General features: G+C 38.1%; 1 protein-coding gene across 2 annotated transcripts; it reads right to left on the bottom strand.

Annotated features, from left to right (window-relative positions):
- Positions 1 to 1071: 1071 nt before the first annotated feature.
- LOC145049501 (10-epi-juneol synthase-like) lies at positions 1072 to 6255 on the bottom strand. 2 transcript variants are annotated; one of them, XM_078997897.1, is made up of 7 exons: positions 6040 to 6254; positions 5657 to 5927; positions 5186 to 5561; positions 2524 to 2742; positions 2179 to 2317; positions 1795 to 2043; positions 1072 to 1554 (listed from the first exon to the last, which is right to left on the bottom strand). In XM_078997897.1, exons 1-7 carry the CDS (start codon positions 6169 to 6171, stop codon positions 1258 to 1260), a joined length of 1683 nt encoding a protein of 560 aa, XP_078854023.1. In that variant the 5' UTR covers positions 6172 to 6254; the 3' UTR covers positions 1072 to 1257. The 2 variants fall into 2 exon arrangements, with proteins under 2 accessions (XP_078854023.1, XP_078854028.1); XM_078997902.1 differs by lacking the exon at positions 2524 to 2742 and having other exon boundaries at positions 6040 to 6255.
- Between the last annotated feature and the right edge of the window lie 10441 nt (positions 6256 to 16696).

The following is a 16696-nucleotide window of genomic DNA, read 5'->3' as shown; positions in this document are numbered from 1 at the left end:
CAGCAAAAAATTACACTCCTATATTATTTAAAAAAGTTGCAAGTGATGTTATCTTTACATTTGATTTTTTAGTTTATTTGTAATATTATTTTATATTATTTAACTAATATATACTCCTATATAGTTTTCAAATAACTTTTATATTATGAAACAGATTAACATGAGATTTTATAAAGTAATTATTAATTTTTTTTTATGTGGAAAAAATTACACTCCTTTTATCTTAAATCAAATCAGACATTAAAATACGAATTTTAAATGTTATTAAAAAAAGTTCCACTGCTGTTATTTTTACATTTGACTATTTAGTTTATTTATAACATTGTTTTACATTATTGAAATTTAATTACTACATACTACTATATCGTATATAGTTTTCAAATACCTTTTATATTATGAAACAAATTAATATGAGATTTTATAAAGTAATTGTTAAGAAAATGTTGATACTAACTCATATGAGGATGATTATAAAAGTTGACATGATATAACTAAAAAATCAAGTTTTTATATGGTGTAGATAATCTTGATGATATTTCATTTCAAACTATAGATCTGGCTAAAAACATCAAATTAGTTTTTCTTCCACAAATATAACTTGAAAAAATACAATACTAATAATGTCTTTCATATTTATACTATACAGAAAATATAGTTGAATTAGTAGCTTTCAAAAAAACAATATTTTGTTCTGGTATATGTGAAACATTTTTTTTAATAAAATGTCCTCATTTTTTTTTAAATTTACCTAAAAAGGAATAGAGAAATGTAAGTTTTTATAGTCAAAGTAAATATATTTTAAATTATCTTAGTTGTGAAGGAAAATATTTTAAAAACATATTATTTATTTTATGAGCATTCGGTTTTGCTATTGTTTTTCCGGTTTTTATATGAACAAAAAGAAAAAGATCGGGTACGAAAATTGGTATTTTTAAAACCCAAAAATCAAATTGATTGGTTTTCACTGTGTTCCAACTTTTTGTTTTTTGTTCACCATTGGTTTTTCATGCCTTTTCAATTGTATTGGTCTTGGTATTTACTATTTAACTAACACCCCTAAAACTCGTCCAATTTTTGGCGAACGGCCCCATTTTTTATTCTGCCCCGGGCCTCAAACCAACTTGGGACGGCCCTGGCGGAAACTATATAACATTAACCCAATCCACATCTGCTTGATGTAGATTTAACATATTATTATTAATCATTAAGCAAATTGTTGCCAATGAATAAGCTAAAGAAACGACAATGACTCGATCATTAATACTTTGGAACAGAATCTATGAATAACAGCGTAACGTACTCCACAATTGTGTTTTCTGGAAAAGTGAACCTGTCATTGTACCTATATATCGTATCAGTCATTCTAGAAAGATTAAGAATTGGTGCAAGAAGTTCCATTGAAACTTCAGTTGGCTTAAGACATCCCTCGTTGATATCTTTCCAATTATTTTCAATCATTTTCTTGAGTTCATTAACAGCTACATTTTCTGGCACCCCGAAAGTCTTCATATACGTATGCACTGATTCGACTTGTTGTGCTCTTTCACCCTCAAACTACATATAAACATTTCACCATGTTAAAAAATTAATTTTAAAATTTTAAGATAAACTCTAAATTTAGTATGTTGTTTGTTGTTAGATAGCTATAGATTTTATTTATATACTTCTAATGTCAGGAGAAAATAACAATAATGGTTATTGTAAACATCTACATTTGGATATTGAAGGAATATACTTATTATTTTCTAAAAATAGTAGTTTCTGTAATGAAATGTAGAATTACGAATCACAAACCTGGTAAGTTGTAACATCATTATAAATTCTTCCTAGTAACTTTGCAGCTTCCTCAATATTTGTACGACTTTCATACCAAGCCAAAGCCTTGTCACAAACAATATCTCCCATAACCATTAAAGAAGATTTTATGAAAACATCATACGTAGAAGTAATTAATCCATTCCTCAAATACTCTTCGAATGATGGCATGTGTCTATGATATCTCCACTCAGCCTCTTGTAGGTAACCTCCAGCTAGTTTTTGAAACTAGCTTACCATGACATATATGAAAAAAAAAGGTAGTGTATATATATATATATATATATATATATATATATATATATATATATATATATATATATAAATGGAATCTACATTACACAAGGTGAAACGGTATCATACTGCTTGTTTTGAAGCATAAACCATGTCTGCTCTTCCCTCTCTAGATAGTTGTTTTTCAACTTCAGTAAGCTCGTTCAAGAGAATGTTGTAGAGTGGTTTAATATATTCCGGGAGTTGTTCCATAACATTAATTTCCCAACTATAAACGAAATCAAGTTTTCATCAAATAATCCTTGTAGAATAATTTATGCTACTAAATATATGGGGTAAGCCACCATTTAATTTTATCATCACATAATTTTTTGTTATTGAACATAATGTTAAAGGTTAGGAGCACATTAAATAACTATACTTGTTTATGGCACTAGTTAGAAGCTCAAGCTCTATTGTATTCAATAACTATACCTGTTTATGGCACTAGTTAAAAGTCGAAGCTCTTCAATAGTACCATATGCATCATATATGTCATCTAACACCAAAATTAGTTGAACCATTTTCGCTAGTACGATTCTAGATTGAGAGTAATCAGGCTCTGGAAATATAGCGATTGCCCATAAGTAAACTTCAGGTGTTCTATCTCTTGCATAAGGAGTTATAGTCTTGAAATCCATGTCCTTGATCCACCTAAATGACAAGAATATCATACAAGCTCTCTAATTTCAGGAGCATGGAGACTAATATGCTTTTAAATTCTAATAATTATGCCAGTTGGTATTTATACACTAGTATTAACTTGTGCGGAGTGCATTTATGTACATGTTATGTTGGATTAACAAATGAGTAATCGTATTCACTGCATGAAGAATTTCCCTTTTATCATTATTGTAACACGCTCAAAGCTTAAATCTATAATATAATGATATTTCAACAAATGTTGAGAAACACATTAAAGTAAATTTACTAGGGCATAAGTTTATTTAGTGTTAGAAAAACAGGGTGTTTAGATTACTTGGAATACCGAAAGTGGTGAAAGCATAATCAAATTAAAGTATTTCAATGGTACTTTCGAAATCTCAATTGGATAAAACTCAGCAAAGTTCAAGAACAAAGAACGTGGAAGAAGTGACTTTCTTGTGTGTGTGCAAGTAAAAACGAGAATGACCAAATAACACGAGTATAACCTCCTGTCTAAAGACTACCAAATTGATAGTTACATGCAATAACTTCATGTTTGAAAAGTGACACAAAAACTGTCACTAACTACCTTAAAGTCGGGTCTAAAAGAGAGTCATAAAACCGAGTCTAAAATTTCAAATTCACAACCCTACGCCTCATGTCGTTCAGAACCTTGGAGAATATCTAGAGACATAAAATAAAAATGTGATGGTGATATGTGCGAAATAAAATGAAAAAGGTAATTGTTATATATAGGAAAACGAAATACTTTGATCATCACCCAAAGAAAAACCGAGAGACAAAAAACTAATGGTTAAATGTGGGAAGACCGAGAATACTTAAAAGAAAAACTGAACCTGTATGTAAGAGTAGACGATGAGGTCCCATATACAACTATTACTTGTTTTCAAAGTCTCGGTTTTCCTAAATACAACCATTACCCCCTCTGTTTCAGTCTTTCAGTGTTCCCACATATAAACATATATACATCAATGACTTTTCCATCTCAAAATAGAAACATCATCAAATGCCAAATATCCTACAAACCATTTTCGGTGTTGTATATAAGCATCTAACGATACCACACTATTGTTTTTTTTTACTCAACAGTCATTATGGAAAGTTGGAAAAGTTCTAGGTTTTTAACTTTTGAGAAAGGGTAACCTTTAAACAAAAAAATTACTTTAAAAATATACAACTTTCCCCAAATTTCTATTTGGTACGCTTAACAGAAGTTAATCTGTAAACCGAATACCCAAGCAAAATAAAAAAGTATCGAAAAGGTTTTAGGTTGTAATTGGAAAAAGAAAATTAACCTTTTGGTTGAAACTGTAAAAATATACTCCATCCGTCCTAAAATTATAGTCCATCTCTCCTTTTTTATTTGTCCCAAAATAATAGTCAACTTCCAAAAATAAATAACATTTTTACCAAAATACCCTCTTATTATTACTTAACCAACTAAGCATTTAATGGAACATTAAATACAAAGTAAGGACAAAACTGTCATTTTATTTAATAAAGTTAATGGTAATTAATGTTTTTCTTAATATGTGTGTTTTTTGTCTGTGGACAATAATATTGGGACGGAGGGAGTAATATATTTAGATTTATTATAAAATCAACCATTATAAATATTGTTATTGTTTTTATTGAAATAACACACCAACAATTTTGTTAATACTTTTATGTTACAAAAAAAGTTAGTATTACGATATTTAAAGTATTTTAAAGTTTATTGATAGGTTTTGTTTTATTTGATTAATATAAAATAATATATAGTTTAGATATGTAAATAAGTAAAGTGACACTCGCTTATAAAAGTAAAGGATGAGCAAAATCAAAATCAAAATTTCAAAAACAGATAAAATTGAAATAAAAAACCCAAAATCAAACCAAATTGATATTGAAAAACAAAAATTAAACCGTTGATTTCGGGTTTGGTTATTTAAAATAGAAAAATTCGGTTTGGGTTTAGTTTGGACTTCTGTAACGATCCACAAAACCAAAACCGACCGAATATTTAAAACCGAATCATTAACGGATTCAAGGAATGGAAACCGTCCAATACATTATATAATTTATTTAATAAATTTACTATATTAGTAATAATTATTGTATTATTTAGTTAGAATTAGAAGCATATAGTTAGTGCTTAAGGCGTGAGTTTGTATATTTAATATATTATTAATAATTATTTATAGTAACTTACTAGTTGAAACAAAAAATTAAAAAAAAACCCATGCATGTATTGAAACTAAAAAACCGAAATCCATCAACCCACTTGTTGATACTTAAAAACCGAAAAACCAATCTAGGAAACCGAGTTTATGTATTCCTAACATTACATGTTTATGGAATTTCTAAAAGCATTAGTGATTTTTTAGTTTTTTAGAAAAACATAAATCAATAACTAGAAAATTTGTTTATGTTTGGTTAATTCCTAACTTACTCTGTGAAGATGCGCAGTTCTTCCTTGTGTAGTTGCTGAAGGTAGTTGACGTGAGTATTTGCAAGCTTTGATAGTGAATCATACGTGGAACATTCTTTTTCATAGTTGGAGAAATATAACCTTGCTTCTACAATATGCATCCCACGATGAAAATAACTCCTCAATGCATGTCTCACCTGTCGTGCAAGATTACCTTCAAGAGTGTCTACAACATCTACAAGATGAGCTTCTGTGAAGACGATAGCTTCATCTAAAATAGATTCTCCTCTTATTCTCAGTTGTGTAGATTCATAAAAACTTAACATGCCCCTCACATCAGCTGTAATATATTCCTTGAATTTACCTGAGCTATGGTCTTTGAACTTGTTAAACACATCTGTGCAATCATATATAGCAAACAGTTTTAACATGAACAAATCAAACAATATTGTTTAAAATCATGTTTAACATATCACTGGAAGTAGCATATACCACAAGACAATTTATAACCATGTTGTCTGAAAACTTGGAAGTTGGTCGAAATTGTATAAAGATCAGCTTGATCATAATCTTCCATGTTCAGCTCCAGGAAAAGTTTGTCAAGTTGACATTCAATCTCTTCCCGAAACATATATCTCAAGCCAAGACGGTAGACAGAATTGATCAAACATAATTTCGCATTTGAATCCATGTTTACATTAATTATCAATCTTCTTAGCTCTTCTTTTGGCTCGTCAAAGGCTTTAGCATATGCCTCCAACTCCTAGAAAAAGAAACCAAACGTAGTCAATTTTAATGAAAAGATACAATAAAAACCCCTTCTTACATGAGAGCATGCATGGTTTGAGTCCGTAATTAATGGGAATTACTCTTACCAAATAGTCAACAGTTAATGACAATAAACGATCATCCCAGATAGGAGGAGGGAAGTTGGCAACAGGACGCACTGGATATGTGCTAGTTTTGTTGTTTTCTTTCAGGGTGGTATTAGATTCATTTTGGGCCATTTCTTGAAGGTCTTGATGTAGTTTTGGTTGAACTTGTATGTATCATGACTATAATCCTATGAGTATTTATAGACATTGGATTAATTGCAGTTGAATATCTGAATAATCAAAAACAAACAGAGATTGTGTTTATGACTTTTCAATTTGGTACCACAAAATGTTATATGTGGTGGGCCTCTTCCTATGTTCGATATATACCTAGTTTTGATCATATCCACTTTATTTTTTATAATTTAAAGTTATCATGTTTCTTGTTTTTTCCACGTCATTAGCATTTTGTCAAGGAAAAAACCCTTAAAGAATCATGTGTATCTATCATAAACGAGCTATTTTGAGTTAGAAATTGCATTCCAAAAGGAAATATATGTAACAATTGGTTATTATGGACTAAATTTTTTTAGAGCAAATAAAAAAAAGTGAATGTGATATTCTAGAAATTACAATTTCAGTCCATTTTTCAACATTCATTATGCCAAAAAAATAGATATATTGTAATTTGTTGTGAGTTTGATCCCTCTAACTAAACTCTAGACCTTCTCACACACAATCATATATTCATGACCATTACCATCTCAAAATGAAACATCATACCAAACTATTCTACAAACCTTTCTCTATGTTATATATAACTATACAACAATACCATGCTAAAAAAAAGTTTTTTTAACCCATCGAACGGTCATACGAGAAAGTTGGAAAAATTATAGGGTTCTATAACATATCGATAAGTTTGACGATTTTCGCCTTTAATCCAAAACGTTTTTGTTACAAAATAAAACCTACAACTTTAACATATATATATATATATATATATATATATATATATATATATATATATATATATATATATATATATATATATATATATATATTGCATTAAATAAGGTGATGTTTGTTTTTTCTAAAAAACTTTTTCTGACCACTTAATGTTGTGCCGCGCAGCACTTGGCACTTTGCAGCTGTTTGTTTTTCAGAAGACTTCTAACTTAAAAACGGTTGTGCATGTGCTACGTGGCACAACACTAGACCATCTGCTTCAAACCTCTTCGCACCTTACTTTAACTTACCGCAGCAGTCTGCAGATGTTAAAAAACAAACAAATTATTTATTACATGTTGCAGCCGTTTGGTCCACATCTTCCGCTGCAGAGGGTTGCAGATATTGTACGCAGACTTCAAACATTTTTGCTTCGAAAAAACAAACAACACCTAAAAGTTAACAAATAATCGAGCGAATTTAAAAATAAAAATAAAAAGGGCTTGTAATTGAAAAAAAATGGATTAAACTGAAAAAACATCGAAATTGTAACATCCGGGAATTTGGGTATATCTATTTAACCCTTATTCTTCTCCAAGTTGTCAAGACTAGTCCATAAAAGAAAAGTGTGGCAGGCGAGTATGCTGGGCGTACTGAGGAGTACGCTGCGCGTACTCGTGCGATGGCTTTGGAAACGGACTCTACTAGGTACGTTGGGCGTACCAAAGCATACGTTGGGCGTAGCTGGCCCAGATGCAAAACCCTAAATGTGACTTGAGGACTATAAAAGGAATTATATGGTCTCTTCCTCGGCCACCATTTCATAGAGAGAAACCCTAAGAGAGCATCATCATCGCTCTAAAGTTTGTGTGTGAGTGTTTTGAGCTAGTAAGTGCCTTTGTGTAATAGTGAAGAAGAAGAGGAGGTTCTTGTGGAGGCTAGAAGTTGGAGTACAAGTTTGGATCTGAGTTCTTCAGAAGGTGGAGCTTCAGTTAGAGGTATAAAGCTCAGAGCTTTCCTTATCATTTTTGTTTTGTGCTTGATGGACCAACTTTTAGAGTTTTTGGTTCCAAGATGAAGACTTTATGAGAAAATGGCCTCCATAAGCTAGAATATGCCTTATTTCAGTGTATTATGAGTTGTAAGTTCGTAAAAATCCAATCTTGGTCGTTAATATTAAGTCATACTTGAGTTAAGGACTTAATGAGGAAAGAGGTTAAGAGTTTGGAGAGGTTGGTGGCCTTTACAGCCATGCAAAGGCTTAAAGGTTTCGACTGTATGACTTAAGAGGTAGTAGAGAGCCTAGATCTATGATATGACCCCATGACTTAACCTATTCAGACCAAAAATAAAGAAAGGACGAGTCTGGGACTTACGCTGGGCATAAGTCTCAGAACGCGCAACATAGTGGGTTGAGGTCCCCGATCAGTTTCATGCGCGTTTGAGTACGCTGAGCGTACCAAGGAGGTACGCCCATGTAACTCCTTCTGTGAGCTTTTGGGCTAAGTATTGTGTTCGGCCTTGAGTATTGGGCCTGGAGTTTGGGCTTCATGCAATAGAGTCTTGGACCAGAGAAGTGTATATATGTGCTTTGGGCCCTTGGGTTGGGCTTGCCTTTTAGTTTGGGAATTGGGTCGTGTGAGGGCCCATTTATTATTAGGCCTTGGTGGGCCCAATGGGTTAAGGCATTGATGGACTGGTAGGTAGTCTACCTTTAGACCTAATAAGTGAGAGGTTGGACTTAGTTTCTAATTGAGATAATTGCGGGTTTGGCACAGAGATAGAGGTCGGTGCGTATTGACAGTGTCTATACGACCTGTTCATCATCCGAGGTGAGTCTTCTCACTATACTCTACCTAGAGTGTTAATTAGAGTTATGTGACAGAGTATTTTGTATGCTATTTATATGATGTGATACACTGCATTACTTCTATATGATTTATGCTATGTATGATTCAGAGTTTAAAGAGTTAGGACCGGAAGGTCCACAGAGTTAGGACCAGAGGTTCCACATAGTTAGCATCAAAGGGTCCACAGAGTTATGGGACTGGAGGGTCCCACTGAGACACATTGACCAGATGGTCATACAGAGTTATAGCCTCGAGTGGCTAATATGTGTTCTATGTGGTATTTTGGGGAACTCACTAAGCTTCGTGCTTACCATGTTATGTGATATGTGTTTCAGGTTTCTCATGATAGCGGGACCGCACCGGCTTGATTGTACAAAGCAGAGGAAGAGTTATGTTTTGAGGATCCTGGATTGTTAATTAATCAAATATGGAGTTATGTTTTCAAAAATAGAACAAATGAGATTGTTATATAAAGTGTTATGAAAAGTGTAACATCCCGGAAATTCAGAAGTAGAGTTGAAGGGCTAAAGTGTAAATAAGAAGGTCGACTCGGCGAGTCATCGGATGGACTCTGCGAGTCGATTCGTGATTCTGGACGCGTGTTAAATGACCAACTCGGCGAGTCGGCATCTGGACTCGGCGAGTTGGTGCTGAAGGGAGTAAAACCCTAATTTGGGGTTTGTGCTATATATAAAGCTCATTGTAGCCACCCTCGGCCTCTTTGCTGCCATTGAAGATCCAGAAAGCCCTCATCTCAACTCGTCGAGTAGTATGAATATGTGCATGAACTCAACGACTTGGAAGAACAACTCGGCGAGTCTGTTGAAGATTTCTTTGGACTCAGCGAGTCTGTTCTTGGACTCGAAGAGTCTGGTCGTGGAACCCAAACCTTGTCGGGTTAAGTCGTGAATCGATGAGTCGAAGGACGACTCGGTGTGTTGAGCAGGATAGGACTCGAGGATCCTTGGACTCGGTGAGTCTCGGGGTGACTCGGCGAGTAGAGTCGAGGCATGGGAGTTTTCAGAGCATAGGAACTCGACGAGTCATCGGGTTAACTCGGCGAGTTGAGTCACGACATGGGGGGTTTCTCAGAGTATAGGGACTCGACAAGTCAGCGGGTTGACTCGGCGAGTAGGGTCAGTCAGGAAGCTTGACTTTGACCAAGGATTGACCAGTTTGTCTTCCAAGGGTATTTTGGTAAATAGGTGTTTATTGGAATTGGTTGTTTGGTAGTGTGCAGTGGTGGAGTTTCTAGCAGTGGGCGGAGCAGCGTGATCTAGTTATCCAATCGACAATTTCAGGTGAGTTATCCTCACTATATCGATGGGGTCTAAGGCACCAAGGCCGACCCCTTTACCGAACGAAAAGCCGGATAGTTGTTTGTTACTTTATTGCGGAGTTATGTTTCGATATGAGCATGAGATATATGCGTGACCGGAAGGTCTTATGTGCTATGGATAAGTTATATATAATATGTGATCCGTGTGAGTCGAGATGCGATATGAGTATGAGTTATATGTGTGACCGGAAGGTCTTATGTGCCATGAGAAGTATTAGTTAAGTTGATAGATGTTATATGATTCATATGAGTAGGGATACGATATGGGTATGAGATATATGTGTGACCGGAAGGTCTTATGTGCTATAAAGAGTATGCGCTATATGTTGTTAGATGATATGTGATCTGTATATGTTATGTATGAACTGTATGTGATGGACCAGAAGGTCAATGGAGCATGGACCAGAAGGTCAATAGAGTATGGACCGGAAGGTCATTATGGGTAGGACCGGAAGGTCTACCAGGTTTGGGACAGAAGTCCCCTGAGACATTCAGATCGGAAGATCCCATGGAGTTATGGCCTGGAAAGGCGTATGTGTTGCATGTGGTATTTGGGGGTAACTCACTAAGCTTTCGAGCTTACAGTTTCAGTGTATTGTTTCAGGTACTTTAGGAGGTCGTGGCAAGGCGAAGGCATGATCGTACCGCTCCTCAGTTTTATGTTGGTGTTTCTGGGATACTCTGATAATAAATGAAATGAAATCCTTTTTGTAATGATTTAATGAATATGGGTTAATTTTGAAAAGTTTTAATTTGTTGTAAATTTTCACGGTGTTACAAGTTAGTATCAGAGCCTTGGTTTGAGTGAATTGGAGGAACATTCGTGTGAATCCAGTCTCAAATCAAGGAGAGTTTTCATAAGAAAATTTAAAATGGTTTTCAAAAGTAAGTAAAGGAGGATGCAGCGGGTACGATCAGCCGGAGCCAGTAAGTAACCCTAAAATACAATACAAGTTATATGTTTATGAGATATGATAGAACAGCATGCTAGTACTAGGCTAGGGATCTTCAGGAATTGCATGATAGAGTTTCCTGATTTATGATGCCTGCTAGCCTAGGGTTCCTTCTTTATGAGATTTTCAGTGTTCCTCTAGGGGTGAGGGTTGATTGCTTGTTATGTATGTTCTTCACTAGGGTGTTATGGTGATACTTGATATAACTATGGGTAGGTGTGGAAGGTAGTATGGGCCCGTACTACTGAAAGCAGAGGACCCATACGCGTATCAGGGGAGTCACAACCCCTTGATATAACTATGGGTAGGGTTGGGTTGGGAGTTGGTTCCCAAGGTAGTGGGAAGTATCTGATGTTTTGCGGTGTTCTCAGTATGGTGGTTACGAGGCATGCGGGGAGTGGATCTGGGTCAGGATCGGGAGCAGGAGAGGGCGGTCAAGGTGGGTCGGTGCCACCCGAGGTCATCAGTCTGATGAGTACAGATGAGTTGGACGCTAGGATTCGCGAGATCCTGCATGATGAGGTTGCTGCTATGTTCCGGGCCGAGTTGTCGGAACTTCTTGGGTCGATCAAGACCTCCATGGTCGAGTATTTTGATGAGCGCTATGCGGCTCTAGCAGAGACAGCGGTCGCGGCAGCCGCAACGGCTGTGGCAGCGGCAGGGTGAGGAGCTAGTCGGGGTTTTCAGTATCGGGATTTTAACAATACGAAGCCCCCTACTTTTGATGGAGTCTAGGATCCGATAGTTGCTATGAGATGGTTGTCAGATGTGGAGGGATGTTTCTTCACATGTTCAGGCCCTGCTGATCAGAGGGTGCGGTGTGCTCTGAACCTATTGAGGCTTGGGGCGAAGGATTGGTGGAGGTTGACCATGGGAGCTTATTTAGAGGCCCAACGGGCTGCGGTTTCTTCGGAGCAGTTCCGGAAGAGGTTGGCTCGGGAATTCTTGGAACTAGAGCAAAATTCGGAGTTGGTGATGGAGATCACTAGAATGTTCACTGAAAGGGCGATGTTTTGCCCTAAATTTGCATCGGAGCGGGCTCAAATGCTTCGATATTTGAGTATGCTCAAGGGGGACATCAGACAGTTTGTATCTACGTAGAGGTGTGATACCTTGCTAGAGTTGCAGGAGGCCACTCGGTGGTGTGAGTTGGAGGTTGAATTGCAGTCGCGGGAACAGAGGCAGGCCCCGGTGCAGTCGCAGCCGACGTCGAAACGGTCCAGGACTGTTGATTCTAGGTTGGGAGGTCAGAGTAGCCACATTTGTGAGAAGTGTGGGAAGGGTTATACCGGAGGTTGTAGGTCCGGTGGTGCATGCCACAAGTGTGGAAAAGAGGGGCATTATGCGAGGGATTGTCGGCAGTCAGCCCCGGTTCAGGATATGAGGATTTGTTATCATTGCCATCAGGTTGGTCACTTGAGGGCTAGCTGTCCTCATCTTGTTGCCAGACTGGTGCGAGATCCAACACTAGCCACCTTGAGGATTATTGGCGGGGGTCAGAGTGGAGCGGAGCCTCCGAGGGCACGGGGTCGAGCTTTTCAGCTTGTTGCAGAGGAGGTCAGGTCAGAACCAGATACAACTGTGGGTATGTTTCTATCTTGTTATCTTGTCATCTGTTGGTTAATGTGGCATATGTTTATCTGTTAGTCTTGTTCACATGAGTTATAGTATTGTATCCGTTCGTTCTTTTGTTGGGTTTATCGTATGATCGAGGGTTTTGGTATTGGGAATCGTAGTTGGTTATCATCCAGGAGGATTTGGTGGTGGGGGAAAACTAGGTTTCTCTGTCTGGATGCCGTGTATAGCATTGGCAAGTCGAGGGATGTTCAGTTGAGGGTCAAACTCTTTTAGAATTCGAGATGTGCAATGTCGGGATGTGAATTCGTGAAGGTTTCTCACCTTAAAGGAATTAGTGCATGGATAAAGGGAAATATCTTGAGTAGGGTTGATTAAGTCATGTCGCTTGGGTTGTCAGTAAATGGAAGCCAATGCTCTAAGTGGGGAGAATTGGAAAATTCTCAGAAGGATCGACGAGCATTAGAGGTTGATTAGCTGTTTGGGATTCAGCAGTGTTTCAGTTAGCCAAGAGTGTGGGCTGGTATATGTAAGTGTCAGACAAACAGGGCGGGATACAGACCTAGGTTTTCGGAGAAAGATGATAAGATGTTGCGAGGTCTAAGGTTAGGCCGGAATCGGAGTATATGGAATGGGGTTAGAGTTCAGAATCCCAAGAGGGCTAGAACAATATATGCGGGAGAGATTCCCCGGAAAGATAATTCGTGATGATGTATGATAGTTTGTGCGGTCCTAATAGACTGAAGGTCGGAAGGCGTATCAGTTGGACCAAAGGCTGGAAGGCGTATCAGTCATGCCGAAGGCCCTGGACGGCAGTTCAGCCATACTGAAGGTTCTAAGAGCGGTTTAGGGTGGCTGTAGGCCTGGAAAGGCGGTTCAGTCATGCTGAAAAACTCTGAATATGTTGATACAGCTATATGAGGAGATGGATTGGGTATGTTTCGATGCTATAAAAATCAGTAGGTCTAGCCCCGGGTATTGATTGTGTTAGTGGAAGGCAGTGGATGGACCTGAGAGTCCTTGTAATCAGTTTCAGAGCATGCGTGATGTATGGAGTAGTGGTTACTTTGCAAGTGATGGTGTAGAGTGGGATATGAGCGCTGTGGAACTTGGTTGAATTCACAAAGTTGATTAGTGGACTTCCTTGGATAAGGAAAAGGAAAGGTATGTAGCTCCGAGGGGGAGTGTTGGATCGCGGAAGTGAAAACGGTAGCGAGAATGAAGGATGGAAAGTATGTCAATATGGTGTTGGGGCATTGTGATTGTGCCAGTAGTATGGAAGTACATTTGAGTTGGATGTCTGCTGAGGCCGGAAGGCAAGTCATGGTAAGGCCGGAAGGTTTACCAGAGTTAGGGGATCGGAGGGTCCCATTGAGACGCAAATACTGGAAGGATTTCTGGTAATGTAGAACCAGAGGAGTTCGGAAGAGATGTAAGGATAGAATCTTGGATTCTCAGTGTGGTTGTGATCGGGAGATTATGTATGCAGTAGTAATTCATCCTGGGGAATGTCTAAGGGTGTCCTCAGTGTGTCGGGTTTTTCCAACCCGAGGATGCTGGAGCAAGTTCAGCATGTGTATGTGAGTGCAGAAGGGGACTCATGGGAGTTGCTCAGGAGCTGAAGGATGTGTCATCCTGTCAGCACGAAAGGAAAAAAAAAGTGTTGGATTCAGAAAGGGAGCGGGATAAGTCTCAGCAGTGAATTCGGTAAAAGTAATGTCAGGCAAAGAAAGGGATAGCAGTGGGGTACCGGGTCGAAACCCGGTGGTTCGTGGTGATATCTAGCTGGATAAAGAAGCAAGTGATCGTCGTGGTTCGGATAGATTGAAGTATCATTGGATGGTATTTGGTTGATAAGTGTGGTTGTCATAGGAAGGAGCCGGTGGTCGTCTTGAGGCGATTGTCAGGACACTGCTAGGGGAAGAGTTAGGTTTTGGTTTTCTGTGGTAGTGATTTGAGGAACTTGGATCGGTTAATGCCAGGAGACGCTTTGCGGGGGTTTTTTTTTTGGAATTATGTTTCCGTAGGCTTCGAGGACGAAGCCTAATTTAAGTGGGGGAGAATTGTAACATCCCGGAAATTCAGAAGGAGAGTTGAAGGGCTAAAGTGTAAATAAGAAGGTAGGCTCACCGAGTCATTGGATGGACTCGGCGAGTCGAGTCGTGATTCTGGACGCGTGTTAAATGACCAACTCGGCGAGTCGGCACCTGGACTCGGCGAGTTGGTGCTGAAGGGAGTAAAACCCTTATACGGGGTTTGTGCTATATCTAAAGCTCATTATAGCCACCCTCAGCCTCTTTGCTGCCATTGAAGATCCAGAAAGCCCTCATCCTGTGTGTGTGACTCCATTGATGAAGAGTTAGAGCTTGGAAGAGAAGTTTGGTGTAAGAAGCTTAGGGATTTGGAGGCCATCATCAAGAGGCTGGTGTAGATCCGGAATGTACTCCTTCTTGGGTGCATTTCTGAGGTAACAGGCCATCACCTTGAGTATTCCTCTTCTAGATCTATTGTTGGGTTGTTAATTTGGGGTTTTAGTTTGTTTTGGATCCATTTCGGGTTTAGAGGATAGATCTGAAGTTGCAACTTCAGATCTAGGTTGTATTGGAGTCATAAGGACGGAAAGCATCAATCCTTGGGCTTGATTGAGAGTGTCCTTGCCCTAAACCTTCATTTTTAGCTCGTTGGAGCTTGTTGAGCCTTGCATGCACGTAAAGTTGGAAACTTTACGTGTGAATCTGGCCCTAGGAGTCCAAATCAATGTATTGGAAGCAATGGAATGGCCTGAAATTGTCTGGATGAAGATGTCACGTCTAGACTCGGCGAGTCACATGGGTGTTAGATTAGTGTCTAGATCCATAACTATTTTGGTATGTACTTGACCTGATTGTGCATGGTGCTTTTGGGTTGCCTTCACACTGGTGACTAGACAGGATGATTGTTGAAGAGAGAGGTTGGTTTATTGTCAGGAGTAATAAATTTGGGTATAAATATGATTTGTTAATATATTATATGAATTATATATTAATTTGGAATCATATTATTAGTTAGTATTTAATCAGAAATTAATTAGGAATTAATTTTGGGATTAAAGGAACTGACTGAAAGTGCAGCGGCTATTTTGTAATTATTCAATAGTTGAGGCTCTGGGCCATTGGATCACCTTTATTAAGGCTTGAACGAAAATCCTAGAAGGATCTGGGAGTTTTTGTCCAAGGGCTTAAAGAAAGGAGTCAATGGACTTGCTTAGGCCCTAAGCTAAGGGATTAGGGTTTACACCTTGAAACCCTAGTAAACCTTAAGTATAAATAGCACCCTAAGGCACTAAGATTTCGGAAAAGCCTTGGGAAACCCTAAAAGGGACAAAACCTACGGCAAGATACCCTTCTCCCCTCTCTCCAATGTTCATCCTTTCACCTAGTGTGTTTGTGAGCCATTAGAGGTACTACACTTGTGGTACTTGCTTTCAAGAGCTAAGGAAATTCAAGGAACTAGTTGTTATTGCTATATAACAACAAAAGGTATGTACTACATTCTTTTATGTGGATTTCGATAATTGTAGTAGCATGCTAGATTTATTTTAGTTCTCATAAAGTTGTATAACTAATAGTGAAAACATAGATCTAACTCTAGGGTTTCATGCACACATAGGATTGTTTGTATAAAACCCATCAATGGGTGAACTCGCCGAGTAGTATGAATACGTGCATGAACTCGACGACTTGGAAGAACAACTAGGCGAGTCTGTTGAAGATTTCTTTGGACTCGGTGAGTCTGTTCTTGGACACGGAGAAATTGGTCGTGTAACCCAAACCTTGTCTGGTTAAGTCGTGAATCGGTGAGTCAAAGGACGACTTGGTGTGTTGAGCAGGATAGGACTCGAGGATCCTTGGACTCGGCGAGTCTCGGGGTGACTCAGCGAGTACAGTCGAGGCATGGGAGTTTTCAGAGCATAGGAACTCGACGAGTCATTGGGTTGACTCGGCGAGTTGAGTCGCGACATGGGGGGTTTCTCAGAGTATAGGGACTCGACGAGTCAGCGGGTTGACTCGGCG

The sequence above is a fragment of the Lactuca serriola genome, chromosome 1 (genome assembly GCF_051521515.1).
Source record: "Lactuca serriola cultivar US96UC23 chromosome 1, Lser_US96UC23_V15, whole genome shotgun sequence".
Classification (NCBI taxonomy): Eukaryota; Viridiplantae; Streptophyta; class Magnoliopsida; order Asterales; family Asteraceae; genus Lactuca; species Lactuca serriola.
This window is presented reverse-complemented; position numbering and strand designations above follow the sequence as displayed.